Source organism: Pongo pygmaeus, chromosome 7 (assembly GCF_028885625.2).
Source record: "Pongo pygmaeus isolate AG05252 chromosome 7, NHGRI_mPonPyg2-v2.0_pri, whole genome shotgun sequence".
Taxonomy (NCBI): Eukaryota; Metazoa; Chordata; class Mammalia; order Primates; family Hominidae; genus Pongo; species Pongo pygmaeus.
Window position 1 is genome coordinate 9,258,294 of NC_072380.2, and position 16,639 is coordinate 9,274,932.

General features: G+C 42.3%; 1 protein-coding gene across 3 annotated transcripts in view; it reads right to left on the reverse strand.

Moving 5' to 3' along the window:
- Positions 1-16,639, reverse strand: part of BLK (BLK proto-oncogene, Src family tyrosine kinase) — a 72,345-nt gene that overhangs the window by 20,181 nt on the left and 35,525 nt on the right. For all 3 annotated transcript variants that reach the window (XM_054499238.2, XM_054499239.2, XM_054499240.2), the window contains exon 2: positions 1,145-1,268. In XM_054499238.2, the coding sequence (XP_054355213.1) occupies positions 1,145-1,267 (123 nt within the window). In that variant the 5' untranslated portion in view covers position 1,268. The remainder of the gene's footprint in view (positions 1-1,144; positions 1,269-16,639) is intronic.

The window sequence follows — 16,639 nt, forward strand, 5'->3', positions numbered from 1 at the left end:
AGGTAAAATGCCTGGGTTCATCTAGGAAGTGGGATTAGTAATCCCCGTCTCCCCATCAGGTCCCTGTTAGGATAAAGAGATGATCACGTGGACATGCGGACAGCGCAGGAGAGGGGGTCCAGGCGTGGCTCCCAACTGCCCCAAACCAAAAGGGGAATCACTGGGCAGGGAGTGGGGGGCATAAATAATCATCTAAAAATGTATCTTCAGGCCAGGCACAGTTACTCAAACCTGTAATCCCACCACTTTGGGAGGCCAAGGCAGGTGGATCACCTGAGGTTAGGAGTTCAAGACCAATCTAGCCAACATGGTGAAACTCTCTCTACTAAAAATACAAAAATTGGCCAGGTGTGGTGGCATGTGTGCCTGTAATTCCAGCTACTCGAGAGGCTGAGGCACAAGAATCACTTGAATCCAGGAGACAGAGGTTGCAGTGAGCTAAGGTCCCACCACTGCACTCCAGCCTGGGCAGCAGAGTGAGACTCTGTCTCAAAAAAAAAAAAAATAAAATAAAATAAAAAAATAATGCATCTTCAGACATACTGTAGCCATCAAAGGGCACTAACTGTTTATAAACAAATCAAACTGCACGACTAGGAAAATGCATTCCCCAGCAATAAGACCTTTTCACTTGAAATTTCACTTTTCTTTTCCTTTGGAAAGTTTTCCTCATTTAAAATGCCCATGGGGTTCCAGGAAAACTTGAGAGCCTGCTCGGGAGGTGAGGACAGGCACCCTCCTGTTTCATGATACTTATCCCAGGAAAGCAGGCTCTTTGGAATGCTAGCAGCAATGCCACTCAGGGGACAAGGGTCTCCAGGAGCTGCTGGGGAGAAGAGAGGCAGTAGTTGCAGCTAGATACCTGGATCCTTCCTTATGACACCCTCTCCCCAAGCTGACCTTTTTACATTTCTTTTTCTCTTCAAGGCTGCCCTTGAGAAATGAGCTCTGGCTAAGAATTATTGGGAGCTAACTAGGCCAGGTCCTGTGCGTGTTATATTGCATGGCACACCTGCTTATACATTGCAGATCATTACATCCCTATCAGGAAGGCACTTTTGCTATACCCATTTTACAGATGTGGACATTAAGGCATAGGAGAAGTAAGTAACCTGCTCTTGGTGGGTGGTGGGCAATCACTCACCAGGGGCGGCAGTGGCGGGGGGTCCTTGTCTTGGGCGCTGACCTTCAGGGGGCTCCATCGGCCCTTGTCCTTCTCCTTGATCGGCTTTTCCTTGTCCGGCTTTTTGCTGCTCACCAGCCCCATCCTGTCAGAGACACACAGCAGACGGAGGACATGAGAGAGCGGGGCCTCAGATCCTCTGCACAGAGGGGATCCCTGGCCCCTTCCGGGAGGCTGGTTAGAAAGGTGGGGTGGAAGTGGGTGCAGCAAAGACCTCAAAGTCAGAACGTGGGTAGAAGCCGGTGGGTGAGCTAAATGGGTGTCCATCTTTTTTCGGGGGCCCATTGAGCAGAAAGCACTGCATTTAGGACACAGAAATCATCTGGCTGGAGATAACTGCCAGAAACCACTGGGGTGGATCGCGGTCCTCAGGTGACAGGAGCCTGAGCGGGAGGCCACGTGGTGTTCTAGAAAGAGCCCACCAACGTGTCTGGGGCTCTGGGTTTAGTCTTCATTTTGTCGCTGGCTGTGTCACTTGGGAAAGTGACATTTTCTCTCCGACCCATTAGCTCTTTGGTAAACAGCAGGGGCTTTGTTAGAAGATGACTAAGGTTCTCTCCCACTCAGATTTTTGGGTGAGACACTTTATACATTTAGGACAGATTGATAGCACAGGCATCGAGGCCCAGCTGCGGCCTCACGGTAACAGCGGGAGTCTCCTTAAAGGGGGGAAGATGTGGTCAGGTTTTTTTCTTTGGTAAAGAATTTTAGGGTGGCAGATGCGGGACAGGCCCTTTTGACATCAACACCACCATGTTGTCACCATCCTCATTCCAGGGGCTGCTATTTATATGTTAAGGAGCTTGCTTAAAGTCAAACAACTGGCCCATGGGAGCCAGCTCTGGAGTCCAGTCTGACCTGACACCACTGCACTCCTGCGCTTACATCGGGCTCTTCCCCGAGATGTAGACATCATAGAGAGGAAGCACCCAAGTCCCCACGCGTGTCGGAAGGGTGTGTTGTTAGTGGTGATTTCCTTTGGATGTACACACCATATTTCATCAATTCTAAGATACACCTTTCTTCACGTTTCAATATCTCTGAATTGGGAGGTGTCTCACAATGGAGGATGCTTTGCAGTATAATTAGTAGCAGCATTTTTTTTCTCTTTTAGTGATACATAATTAAATGCTAGCCTTCCTATCAGTGGCGTCTTCAATTAAGTGAAACACAGTCATGCATTTCTTCCAGAGAGTTGAAAGCACATTCCTCATGTCATTGCTCCTCAAACCCACCTTGAAAAAGAAAACACTATAATAAATTTGGATATGGGACAGCAAGCCACAGAAGCAAAAAAGTTTCAGAAGTTTGGATAAGAGATTATGGGTTTGGCTGGGCATGGTGGCTCACACCTGTAATCCCAGCACTTTGGAAGGTCGAGGCAGGCAGATCCCTTGAGGTCAGGAGTTCGAGACCAGCCTGGCTAACACAGTGAATCCCCATCTCTAGTAAAAATACAAAAATTAGCCAGGTGTGGTGGCGCAGGCCTGTAATCCCAGCTACTCAGGCGGCTGAGGCAAAAGCATCACTTGAACCCGGGAGGCGGAGGTTGTAGTGAGCCAAGATCATGCCATTGCACTCTAGCCTGGGAAACAGAGTGAGACTCCATCTCAAAAAAAAAAAAAAAAAAAAAAAGAGAGACAATGGGTTTGTATTGGGGATGGCTACTGAATTTTACCAGGTGCCTATACAATATCTATCAATATGATATATGTTCACCTTTAATTTGTCAATGTAATAAATTATGTTGATAAATTTTCTGTTATTGAAACATCTGTACATTCCTGGAAAAATGCTATTTGATTACAGCATATTAGTCTATTTGGCACATGGATGGATTCTTATTTGCTAATTATTTTGTTTTATTTTATTTTTTTTTGAGACAGTGTCTCACTCTGTTGCCTATGCTGGAGTGCCATGACCTAATCTTGGCTCACTGCAACATCCGCCTCCCAGGCTAAGGTGATCCTCCCACCTCAGCCTCCCAAGTAGCTGGGATGACAGGCATGTGCTACCATGCCCTACTAAATTTTTTATTTTTTGGTAGAGACAGGGTTTTGCCATGTCATGCAGGCTGGTCTCAAACTCCAGAGCTCAAGTGACCTGCCCACCTCAGCCTCCCAAAGTACTGGGATTGCAGGTGTCAGCCATCACACTCGGCCCTATTTGCTAATATTTTATTTAGAATGAGAATTTATATTCCCAAGGGAGATTTGTCTATGAGGCATTAGCATTAAGGTGCGCTGGCTTTGTAACAGATATTGAGGAGCTCTCTTTTTTTTTTTCCTATGGTCTTGAGTGGTTTCATAACAGTGGGGTTATCTGTTCTTCACAGGCTAAATAGAACTCAGTTGTGAAGCCATCTGTGTCTGGGGCCCTTTCAAATAGTAAATCTTTAAAGACGTTTCCAATTTCTTCTATAGGAATGATCTATTCCCATTTTTTCTCCTCCTTTTGCCATTTTGGTGATTTATATGATTTATAGGAGATATTTAATTTCATCTACATTTTCCAATCTGTTGCCATAGTTTTATGTAGCATTGTCTTGTAATTATTATACTCTGTTCTCTTTTTTGATTGTGATGTTTTTCTTGTTCCTAATATAAATTGAATGTTCTTTTAATTAAAATTATAATTTGTAATTGGATAAAATCATCTGAAGCTTTACATGACTAAATTAAGTCTTAACCTAGCTTTATAATTATGAAATAGAAGATTGTAATCAAAACTGCATAAAATTGGAATAATAAAAGTAGACAACAATCATCAGAGCAGAATAAAAAACATACAAACAGATTTTGGTAAATACAGGAACCGCATATGTGAAAAAGATAGCATTTTAATTCAGTAGAAAATGGATAGTTTATTTTAATAAATAGTATTAGGAAAATGGCTATTTACCTTAAGGAAAATACAATTGAACCCCTACCTCACATGATATTAAAAAATAAATTCTAGGTGTATGACTGAAAAAAATAAAAAACAAAAATGTAATTAAAAGAAATGGAAGAAACTGTATATAACCCAGAGTTTGGAGACAACTACTAACAAAGATAAAATAGCCAGAAGCGAAGAGAGAACAAAAAAAGTACAAATTCATAAACATTAAAAATATTAGATGGTATAAGAAACTACTCATGAAGTTCGTAGATAAGCAATAGATTGGGTAAGAGATTGCAAAGCATCAGATAAATGTCTGTTCATAATATATACAAAGCTCGTAAAATTTTGACAGGAAGCATATTGCAGCATGTAATTCATTCAATAGAAAAAAGTGTAAAGATAAGAAATAGGAAGTTAGTGCAACACAAATCCAAATAGTAAAGTGTTTATTATAATTATTGTTTCATTTGTTCCTTCACACTCCATTTCTAGGATTAATCTTCTGTGAGGGCTGGAATCTTTGTTTTATTCATTGCTGAATCCAAATTGCTAAACCAATGTCTGGCACAGAGTGTGGGCTTAATAAATATTTATTAGCCAAAACATGAAATATTATTGGAAGAAGCAATCTTTTAAATTCTTTTAAAGGGCAATCTTTTAAATTCTGTTAAAATTAAAAAGCACACATACCTTTTGATTTTCAGTCCCACTCTGGACTATCTCAGGTTAATAAAACATCATTTTATAGACATATGTTAGAGATGAAAATGTTTGTTGTAGTAATAGTTGGAAAAACAATCCCCTCCCCCGAAAAAAAATCCCAAACCAAAAACAACAATGTAACTGCCCAGCAATTAAAGACTTGTTGAATAAATCTACACGCTACAAATCTCTCATACAACTACTAAAAAAAATGTGCTGGATCTTCACCAATGAGGTCAAGAGGAATTTCAGTACCATGTTGTTACAAGAGAAAAGCAAGACCCAAAGAGGTGCATAAGGGAATCCCATATTTGCAAACACCAAATGAAAAGAAACCTCTATTCAGGCGTGTAAATATGTTTGCATATTACACAGAAAGAGGCTGGGGAGGATGAACACCAAGTTGTTTACTGTGGTTATTGTTAGAGGAAGGGAGAGTACAAAACAGAGGTGTGGTGTAAGGCGAAGAAAAAAAAAAGCGGACTTAAAAAACTGTGTGTGTGCTAATGCAAAGCAGTGCCCCCCAGAATTGTCTAAATGGTAAATACTGTTTTACTTTGGATTATAAGACTTCATGTGACTTTGACTTTCTTTCTTGTAATTGTATATATTTCTTAAATTCTTTAATACTAAGCATATATTATTGATACAAGCAGAAATATAAAAGGAGGATGTGAGTGATTTGCCCGGCAACAGAGGGGCATAAGGCCTGGAGCCAGAGCCAGCCTGCAGTTCTTGACAATGACCATTAAGAGGCCAGCCAGGGCTGCCTGAACCTCAGGCCTTTCGTAGCCTCTCTCAGCCTCCCTGGCTCAATGAAGGGCCAGTGGTCAGCAGCTCCTAGTATATTTCCCAGACTTGGACTCATACTTCTGCATCTGCCCAGGTGACCAGCCCTCTTGTCTTTCTTAGTCCGGCCAGCCATATTGCCATTGACTTTAAGCTTCCTGGCAAACACCTGTGTCCACTGAGACAACATAGTTGAACATTGGTTGTTCAATTTATTGAACAAAGAACCGGACAGAAAGGAAAATTCCTAAGATTAAGTGACCTACTACTTACACTTCCATGGCCTTTGACTCCTTAGCAGTGTGTGTGCAGATGATTTTCCATGGCTCTCATGAGTACCTAAGATCTCTACGGGTCCCCTACTCCAGTGGCTTTGACTGGAGACCTGGGTTACTCAAGAGGCCATGTGACAATCAGGGCTGTCACTGGTGCTCGGGCTGCACCCAGCAGTTTCAGGTTGGGTGAAGCCAGGAAGTACAGAAGTCCAGACAGAGGCAAAATGCATCCCACACTGGCCAGGGCTCCAGGTGGCTTTGCTGCATTGTGGGGAGGGTGTGAGTCTGTGTGTGTTTGTGAGAGAGTGGGAGAGGAAGCATACACACTTATGTGCACCTGTGTGTGTGTGAGAGAGAGCATGCGTGTGAATACACACATGTGTATGTGCTTGAATATGTGTGTGTATATATGTGTGTGTGTCTGTGTGTGCACATGTATATGCATGTGTGAGACAGCATGCATGTGCACCGTGTGCGTGTGTGTCTAGTCGGGGGAGTTAGCAAGAGGAGGGGAAGTGGGGAAGGGGAGTTGTTTGTTTATTTGAAACCAGTTAGGCCCTCTAATGCAGACTTTCACCAGAGCAGGGCAGTCAATGTTTGCCTTGGGAGATGCTCAAAGCCTGAAACACAGCTTCAGTCAAACAAGGGGTGTGGTGGAGGCAACAACTAAAAATAGAGAAACTAGAAACCCCTTATTTGCACTTGGCTAGCATGTCATGGTTGAAAAGCACTTGACAGATAACGAGTTTTTTTTTTTTTTCTAATTCATGGTAGCCTTGATAAATTGGTTACAGTTATCCTTATTTTACCACCGAAGAAGGCGAGGCGAGGTGGCTTGCTAAGGTCATGCTGAAGATGGCAGAGCTGGCAGCTGGAGGGTGTTGCTGTCTCCAGGGCTGCTCGAGCCCTCTGCACAAAACAGGTGCACCTGTGGCCCTGCCTGAGGCTCTGTGTCCCTTGGAGGGGACAATTTAGATTCCCTTTCATCTCCCCTGTAGCAAAATAGTTTCTCTATTTTGTATCTGGAAGCCTTGCCATGTTATGTGCTGGAAGCTTTGCCTTTCTGATTTGACCTGCCAGACATAGGTGGGTAGCATCCAGGTAGAACAGGGGAATCTACTGGCAAAGCTGGGGCTCACCCTGGGTGTCACGATCACAATGCCATGCCAGCTGCCCACGTGAGATCCCATGTGGAGCATCTCACCAACCTCCAGGATTCCAAGTCCTCCCGGTACAAACCACCAGTGCTATACCCGTCTTGTAAATGAAGAAAGTACAGTGATTGGCCTATGGCTCTGAATTAAAGAAGGGGCCAAAGAATTTGAGTTAAAATTCATGTTTCCTGTCTCAACTCAGGACAACACCACTGAAATGAGGCTGCCTCACCTTTGCCCCAATACTGACCTCTCCACATGTGAACCTGAAACAGCCCCGATAACAGCTTTTAGCACCGAGGTTCTTCTGTTCATTCAGCCACAGACATTCAGTTGCTGTCAACCATGAACTATGTCAGGCATAGTGGAAGGTTCAGGCATGAAACAAGGATGGAGCCCGCTCTCACAGGAAAATAAGGAGGAAAGGCATGCACCCTATTCCATCAGTTCAGAGTGGGCACGATTCTGTACCAAACAGAGGCCTGGGTAAAGTGTTTTGTGAGCTCAGCAAAAAGAAATTACTTCTACCTGGGAGAAAACGCTAGCCAGACCTGAGAAGGATGGCTACAATAGATTTTTTTAGATGACAACTATTTTTTATGAAACATTCCAAAATATACTAAAGTCAAGAATATTGGCCAGGCACAGTGGCTCACGCCTGTAATCCCAGCACTCGGGAGGTTGAGGTGGGAGATCATTTGAGGTCAGGGGTTTGAGACCAACCTAGACAACATGGTGAAACCCCGTCTCTACCACAAATACAAAAATTAGCCAGGCACATGCCTGTAAAAATTAGCCAGGCACATGCCTGTAAGCCCAGCTACTCGGGAGGTTGAGGTGGGAGAATCGCTTGAACCCAGGAGGTGGAGGTTGCAGTGAGCCAAGATCCTGCCACTGCACTCCAGCCTAGTTGAGAGAGCAAGACTGTCTCAAAAATAAAAAAATAAATAAAACAATAATAATAATAATAATAATAAAACTCCTCTACACTCATCACCCAGATTCAATAATTATCTTTAAAATTGTTTTCTGGGTTGAAGTATTTTACATCATATCATTTTGTTTCCTCTAAATGAATGAAACTTGGAAACAACATGAAATCAATGTAGTAATGCAAGTCATTTCACCACCCCATATTTTGCATTTGTTTCTAAAGCATGGAGACATTGGCTCACATAACCCCAATGTTACTTCATCACATCTAACAAAACTAGCAATATTTCCACGGTATCATCTAACCATCTAGCCATTGAACCTAATTCATAATCACATTTTAACAATTGTCTTAAAAATAGCTTCTTGCTTAGTTTGTCCTACTCAGGATTCAAACAAGGTTCATATATAACTCAACCTCTTAGATTTCCTTTAAACAGGAGTCCCTTCTGCTCTGACTTTGGTTAGTTTCAAGCCATTGATTTGTAAAGGCCAGTCCTATAGAATGTTCTCCATTTTGGATCTTGCATCCTTGTGATGGTTCATGACTTGCTCTTCCGTCCCGCATTTCTTATACATAAAGTTACCTCTGTAGGCTCCATTAGATTCAAGCTCAGCCCCTCTTGGTAGACATGCTGTCGAGGGGGTGATCTGTGCCCCATGTTGCATCCTACCAGGAGGCTCACAGTGTCTACCTGCACCATTTTCGTGATGCTAACATAGGTCCAGGCTCAGGTGTCCCTATTCCTCCACTGACAAGTTCTTCACCGACATTTAAAAGTCCCATTAGGGGTTACAAAATGGGCGTGCTCTGATTCCATCACTCCTTCCACATTTGTGAGTTGGGAGTTGAAAGAGCAAAGGATGAGAAACTGGGAACACCAGAAAAAAATACCAGGCATACTCCCTCCAGGGTTGGGTAGTATTTGAGAAATAGGTGTTTTACCAAACACATGAAGATAGAAAACACGTTCAGAAAACAAAGCTTTTCCATTGCTGGATTGTAGAGTGTGTGCTACAATCATTCACAGCTAATGCCTTGTGCAATATATCCCTTCCTTTGCTTTCCTTCCTTCCCTTCCTTCCCTTCCCTTTTCTTTCTTTCCTTCCTTCCTTTCTTTCTTTCTCTTTCTTTCCTTCCTTCCTTCCTTCTTTCTTTCTTTCTTTCTTTGTTTCTTTCTCTTTCTTTCTTTCTTTCTTTCTTTCTTTCTTTCCTTTCTTTCTTTCTTTCTTTCTTTCTTTCTTTCTTTCTTTCTTTCTTTCTTTCTTTCTTTCTTTCTTTCTTTCTTTCTTTCTTTCTTTCTTTCTTTCTTTCTTTCTTTCTTTCTTTCTTTCTTTCTTTCTTTCTTTCTTTCTTTCTTTCTTTCTTTCTTTCTTTCCTCTGTCTGTCTCTGTCACCCAGGCTGGAGTGCAGAGGCGTGATCATGGCTCACTGCAGCCTTGAACTCCTGGGCTCAAGTGACCCTCCCACCTCAACCTCCCGAGTAGCTAGGACCACAGGCACGCGCCACCATGCCCGGTTAATTTTTTAAACAATTTTGTGTAGAGATGGGGTTTCATCATGTTGCACAGGCTGGTCTTGAATGCCTGGACTCAAGCAATCCTCCTGCTTCAGCCTCCCGAAGTGCTGGGTTGGATACAGGCATGAGCCACTGCATCTGGCCTCCTTGTGCAATACTTTTAAATGTCAGCAGAATCTTTTCCCAGCACTAGCACAGAGCCTGATGGTGAGAGGCTGCTCTGTAACACCTGGCTGGGTGTGTGAGGGCCTTGGACGCGTGTGGCCCCTGCAAAAGACTGACCTAGCAATGCCAACCTGTGACTTTTAGGTACTTCGGCCCAGTTAGGAGGAGAAATTATGTGGCCATTTCAATTTTTTAAAGTGAAAAGATCTTTTGTGGAAATTCACCTCCCCCCATTGTGGTAAAATTGATAGAAAAGATTTTCAGGTGGTAAAAAGTTTGAGGGTGCTGAGCAGAACTTCAAGAAGGAAGGAAGAAGGCATTTTTATAAAGCTGTGTTAAGTCAAAGACAGACACTTGTTTATCGAGTCACCTACATTTGATTCTGCTAACAGAGAAGCTTGAAATTCATTAGGTAATTCTGGGGACAGATAAAATTCCTTTATGTGAGTGAATTTTTTTTGGGGGGAACACCATGTAAATTTATGTTTTAAAAAACTCTCACAGTAGTGATTATTAAAATATGTCAGTGATATGCCAAAATGCTAATCCAACTACAGTTGTGTCTTGTATTGATGAGACTATGGGCCTTAATGTATTTTTCAATTTTTAACTTTTTGCATTGTTTGCATTTTGAAAAATTAAATGAGAAATCAAATCATGGGTCATTACTTCCCAATGGAGTCAGTTATGATTCTTTGGCACAATAGTTCTGAAACCTCAGTTTGCATTTTAACCAGCAGGGGAGTTTGCAGACTCCCGGCCCCGGCCCCAGCAGTGCTGGTATCTGCATTTTAAAAAAATGCCCCCAGTGATGCTGATGCAGGCAGGTCATGAACTGCACTTCATGGAGACCCTTTCTTCAATTGGCCGAGCTTCTGGAGCACGACTTGTGACAAGGATTGAAAGGCAGGGCCGCCAACATGGGGCGTTCTCTCCTTTGAGTCTCCCATAAATAATGCCTGCAGTTTTACTGCCAGTGATCCTCTTGTCTCTCCATGAAATGAATTATTTCTGTCCTTCATACAAACATTTCTTACATATTAGTATATTTCTGCATAGCTTTTTGACAGAGGGAGATAACTTCCCTTTTTATAATAACTCACGCCTCTGTGGTACTTTCCAGCCTGCAAAGCATTTTCCCACATGCGCCTCACAAGGACCCTGTAAACTAGACAGATCCTCCCCCTCCCCCTCTCCCTCCCTCTCTCCCTCCCCTTCCTCCCCCTCCCCCTCCCCCTCCTCCCCCCCTCCACCTCCTCCTACTCCTCTCCTCCTCCTCCCCCTCTGGCAGACAGGGAAGAAACTGAAGCACAGGACAGAGATTTGAGCCACGTCTCTGACTTCAAAGCCTTGATCTTTCCCACGGAGGTTCACACGTATCTTACCCAGATACACATGTGGTCACGACTTGAACCTCTCTTAAAAGGCTCTGGACATCATTCAATCCTTTGGAGCTGTTTCTCCAATGTTTCCTTGGCAGAACCCAGAGATGGAATGTGTAGGAAGGGAGCGTGCACTGAGAAGCACCTCCATCGGGTTTGAGGGTGCAGGAGAACATTTAGACTGAAAGATTCTCTTTTATGCTTTCAAACATGAGATTGGAAAATGTTAAAGAAAGAAAAAGAAAAGAAAAAGGTCTCAGGCCTTTAACATGCTTGGGTTGATTGTAATTACTGAGTGGATCTAGAGACACATATGTCCTGCTAGAGAGGCAGAGATTTAAAATTAACTCATAAAACTGTTGCAGGATTTGCCCATCACATGAAAACATGAATACTAATGATGCTGGCACAGTGCCTAGTACACCTTCTGACTCAAGGCTGGGCATTATACTGCATGCCTTTCATGTATTATATGTAGCCCTGACAGCAGACATATACCTTCCCATTTTATAGATGAAGAAACTCAGGCTCCTTGAGGCTTAAGGAATTGCTCAAGGTACAGTAAGTCACAGAACTGTTATTCAAAAACCAATTTTATCCACAGGTAACTTAACAGTGTGCCACATGCAAGTCTGACACTCCCTAAAGAAACACGATAATATTCAGCACTCACTAATCATATTCAGCACTCACAGTGCCTGTCATCCAATAACAATTGCCAGGCATGCAAAGAAACAGAAAAACATGACTCTCAACTAGGAGAAAATTTAATTGATAGGAACATAAGCAGAAATTGCACACATTTTGTAATTAGTAGACTAGAGCCTTAAAACAGAAATGACAAAGTATATAAACTGGTTCAAATATATAACTGAAAGCAATAAGACAATGAAGAGAGAAAATGAAGATATAAAAAAATTAAATGGGTCTGCTAGGGATTAAAAAAAATACAATATCTGTAATTAAGAAAAAAGAGAGGCCAGAAGTAGCGGCTCACGCCTGTAATCCCAGCACTTTGGGAGGCTGAGGCAGGAGGATCATTTGAGCTCAGGAGTTCGAGACTAGCCTGGCCAACATGGTAAAACCCTGTCTCTACTAAAAAATTAGCTGGGCATGGTGGTGCGTGCCTGTAATCCCAGCTACTCAGGAGCCGGAGGCAGGAGAGTTGCTTGAGCCTGGGAGGCAGAGGTTGCATTGAGCCAAGATCACACCACTGCACTCTAGCCTGGGCAACAGAGCGAGATTTTGTCTCAAATAAATAAATAAATAAATATTAAAATTTTTTATAAAAGGAAAAAAAAAAACATGACCAGGTACAGTGGCTCATGCCTGTAATCCCAGCACTTTGGGAGGCCAAAGCAGGTGAATTACTTGAGGTCAGGAGTTTGAGACCAGCCTGGCCAACATGGTGAAACCCCATCTCTACTAAAAATGCAAAAATTAGCTGGGTGTGGTGGCAGGCGCCTGTAATCACAGCTACTCAGGAGGCTGAGGCAGGAGAATCACTTGAACTCAAGAGACTGTGGTTGCAGTGAGCCGAGATGGTGACACTGCACTCCATCCTGGGCAACAGGGCGAGACTCTGTCTCAAAAACAAACAAACAAACAAACCTCTAGATGGGATGAATAGTACATTAGGTTCTGCAGAAGGAAGGTCAGTGGGCTTGGAGACAGTGCAATTGAAATTACCCACAGTGAAGCACAGGGAGAAAAAGGTGAACAGCAACAACAGAGCATTAGTGACTGGGAAGAAATTAGCACGCAGTCAGAAGACATGTAATTGGGCTACCAGAAAGACTATGAAACTTAAACCAAAAATGGAAATTCCAAATTTGATAGAAACTATAGACCCGAAGACTCAAGAATATCAACCCCAAGTATGAAGAAAACCACACCAAAGTACATTATAATCGTATTGTTGAAAACCAATGATAAATAAAAACAATCTTAAAAGCTGCTTTAAAGAGGTACATTATATTCTTAGAAGAAAATATAGAAGGAAATCTTTGTGACCTTGGTGTCACAAAGTATATAAAGAATATGAGTCACAAGAATACAAATGTGATCTTCTATTCCCTTAGAATAGAACATCATAAAGTATAAAAGAAAAATTGATAAATTAGACTTTTCAAAATTAAGAACTTCTGCACTTTAAAAACACCATTAAGAAAAGAAATAGCTAAACCAGAGATAGGCAGGACATTTTTGAAAAACATGTATCTGATATGAGAATATATAATTAACTTTTAAACTCTATAAAAGAAGCCAAAAATTCAATTTAACAAACAGTTGAACAAAGAAGACAGCTGAGCGGCAAACTAACCCATGAACAGGTGTTCGGTATCATCAGTCATTAGGGGAACGGCAACTAAAACCACAGTGAAATGCCACCACACAACCACCCAGATGCTAAAATTAGATGACCGATCATACCAAGTGTTGGCAAGGATATGGAGAAACTGGAATGCTCACACGATGCTGATGGTAAGGTGAAACGAAACAACTTTAGGAAACAATTTGGGAGCTTCTTAACCTGTGACCCAGAGATTTCACTTCTTGTTGCTTATCAAAGAGAAATAAAAACATATGACCACAGAAAGACTTGACATATATGTTCTTAGCATTGTTACTCATATTAATTCGCTCCCGGCTGGAAACAACCAAAATGTTCAGTAACTGGAAAAATCTTTTTGACTTTTTGCTTAAAATGTTGCTGATTCTTTTTGTTTTGTTTTTCAGAGTAAAGAAAACTTCTATTGAGCTATTTACAACTTTTAACAATTGAGCAAAATATACTCTGGTAAACAAAATTTAGAGCATATTTCTTTCTCTCTACCTGCCTTCTCCAGAATTTGGAAATTATTTGTGAGTGTTTTTAACACATGGCAACATAGTTATTTGAGCAAGTTCAATATGAATCAGTTTTCTTTTGTAGCAAGACACAGTTGGAGACGCTGCTTATTTTACCAGGGCTTTGACTGAAATGACGTGTTTTCAGACTGCTTTAAGAAATTGAGGCTGACCTATAGAGCTGATGAAAGCCCCTTGGAGAAACTGGCCTCCTACCTTGTCCTGTACAGGATTCCCGACCTGGGGCAAATAAAGAATGTCACTTTCTGACAGGCCCAGGAACTCCAAGCTATGTTGGGACCTCAAGAAGAAAGGAATTCACCCAATTCATACAAGTATCTACAGGCACAAATAAATCTTGGCTGGGCTCAAGAGACTTTTAAAAGGTCTAATCTGAGATTCCTTATGAAAAAAATTCCAGCAAAGCCAGTTAAAAAAAAAAGAGCCTATATGGCCAATAATTATTCTTGCTGCACTTTATGTAAATAATTAGGCAAAGTATAATAAGGCAAACTTATTTTGCAAATAAATTGGTCTTGTCTTTAGTAAAAATAAACTGGAGAGAGAAAAATTATGTTTCAGAACAGCTACAGCACACCTGTTACTAGATTCCAGCCTCATCCATTGTTCTTGAGCCTCTGCTGATGACCCCATATTTGACTGGTTTTCGGGGTCATTCATCTGGATTCCTTGAGGCTTCAGGTCAGTTCTACAGGGACTCTTGAAGCTAGGACTTTTGAAACTGCTGCTGCAAAATTACAACTGAGACAGTGAAAGAGATCTAACCTAACCAACTCCATCTTGCTTCTGACCTCCAAGCTGTCCTTGTTCATTCCTGGGCATAGGCTGAACTAATTTTGGGAAGAACTTAGTTTACAGTTTGTAGTTAAAAGCGAAGACAATAACAGCCCATTCCCAGAAGAACCCTCCTTCTTTCCTGAGAACTAGACTGCCTTTGTAGGACTAACAAATTAGCCACAGGATTAGAAATTATGATTTAGGAGTCATGCAGCTGGAGGCTACAAGATTCTGATCTCCTGCCCCCCAAACTGCTCCTAAGATCAGTGCTTGAGATATTTTGCAGACCTGGCACTTGATGGATCAGCTGGCACCACCCAGATCAAGAAACCGGCTCATCTGATCTGTGGCTCCCACCCAGGAATTGACTCAGTACAGGAAGACAGCTTCGACTCCCTGTGATTTCATCTCTGACCCAACCAATCTCAACCCACTGGCTTCCTCCACTGACCAAATTATTCTTAAAAACTCTGATCCCCAAATGCTCAAGAGGCTGATTTGAGTAATAATAAGGCTCCAGTCTTCCACACAGCTGTCTCTGCGTGAATTACTCTTTCTCTATTGCAATTCCTCTGTCTTGGTAAATTGGCTTTGTCTAGGCAGCGGGCAAGGTGAACCCCCTGGGCGATTTACACTTTCACTCCTTATATTAGGGCTAATTATTATTATTATTATTATTGATTTAAATTTTAAGTTATGGGGTACATGTGCAGAATGTGCAGGTTTGTTACATAGGTAAATGTGTGCCATGGTGGTTTGCTGCACCTATCAACCCATCACGTAAGTATTAAGTTCAGCATCCATTAGCTACTTTTCCTGATGCTCTCCTTCCTGCTCCCCAACAGTCCCCAGTGTGTTATTCCCCTCTGTGTGTCCATATGTTCTCACCGTTCAGCTCCCACTTATAATTGAGAACATACAGTGTTTGGTTTTCTGTTCCTGCGTTAGTTTGCTGAGGATAATGGCTTCCACCTCCATCCACTTCCCTGCAAAGGACATAATCTTGTTCCTTTTTACAGCTCATTATTTTTCTTCTTTAAGTGCTGTGCTAAAGCTGTGGATAAGAGCACCAATGTTTTCGTTATACACATCTTGGACCCCAACCAGTTGCACGTGAATACATATAGACAACTGCAAGACACTTCCACTCCTTTTACCCTGGGGTCAACCCCTCCCCCAAATACGTCCCCTGTCAGCAGGAAGAAGTTAGGGCAGCCATTAGCCTTTTCTCATCTCCATAGCTAACACCTCAGGATTGAGGGGTGCTGAAGTCCTAGTGTGTGTGAGGGGGATTGAAACTACCTTTGCAAAATTATGACAGTAAGAGAAATCTGACATGGCTGACTCCATCCTGCCTCTGACCTCCAAGCTCTGCTTGGTCATTGCTGGGCATAGACCAAAGTAACTTTGGAAGAAATTTAGTTTATAGTTTAACTTAAAAGCAAGGATAATCATCAAGTGCAGTGGCTCATGCCTGTAATTCCAGCACTTTGGGAGGCCAAGGTGGGAGATCACTTGAGCTCAGGAGTTCAAGACCAGCCTGGACAACATAGCAAGACTCCGTCTCTACAAAAAATACAAAAATTAGCCAGGCATGGAGGCGTGTGCTTGCAGTGCCAATGACTTGGGAGGCTGAGGTGGGAGGATCACCTGAGCCTGGGAGGCAGAGATTGCAGTGAGCTGAGATCACGCCATTGAACTCCAGCCTGGGTGACAGAGTGAGACTCTGTCTCAAAGAAAAAGCAAGGATGATAGTCCCTCCCTAAAACTAACTCCCTCCTTGCTCAGGGACCAAAAATCACCCTTGTAAGACTAAGAAAGGCCACAAGAATAGGATTATGGGGGGACCTGAATTCTGCTAAAATGTAGGCGTAGTTTCTATAATCCCTTACTGCTCAGGAGTCATGTGGCCAGAGGTCACAAGATTTCTGACTCCCCCAGTTGCTCCTGTAGATAACATCACTATTGTAGAACCTAAGATTGGTCTTTTGAGATTTTTTTTTTT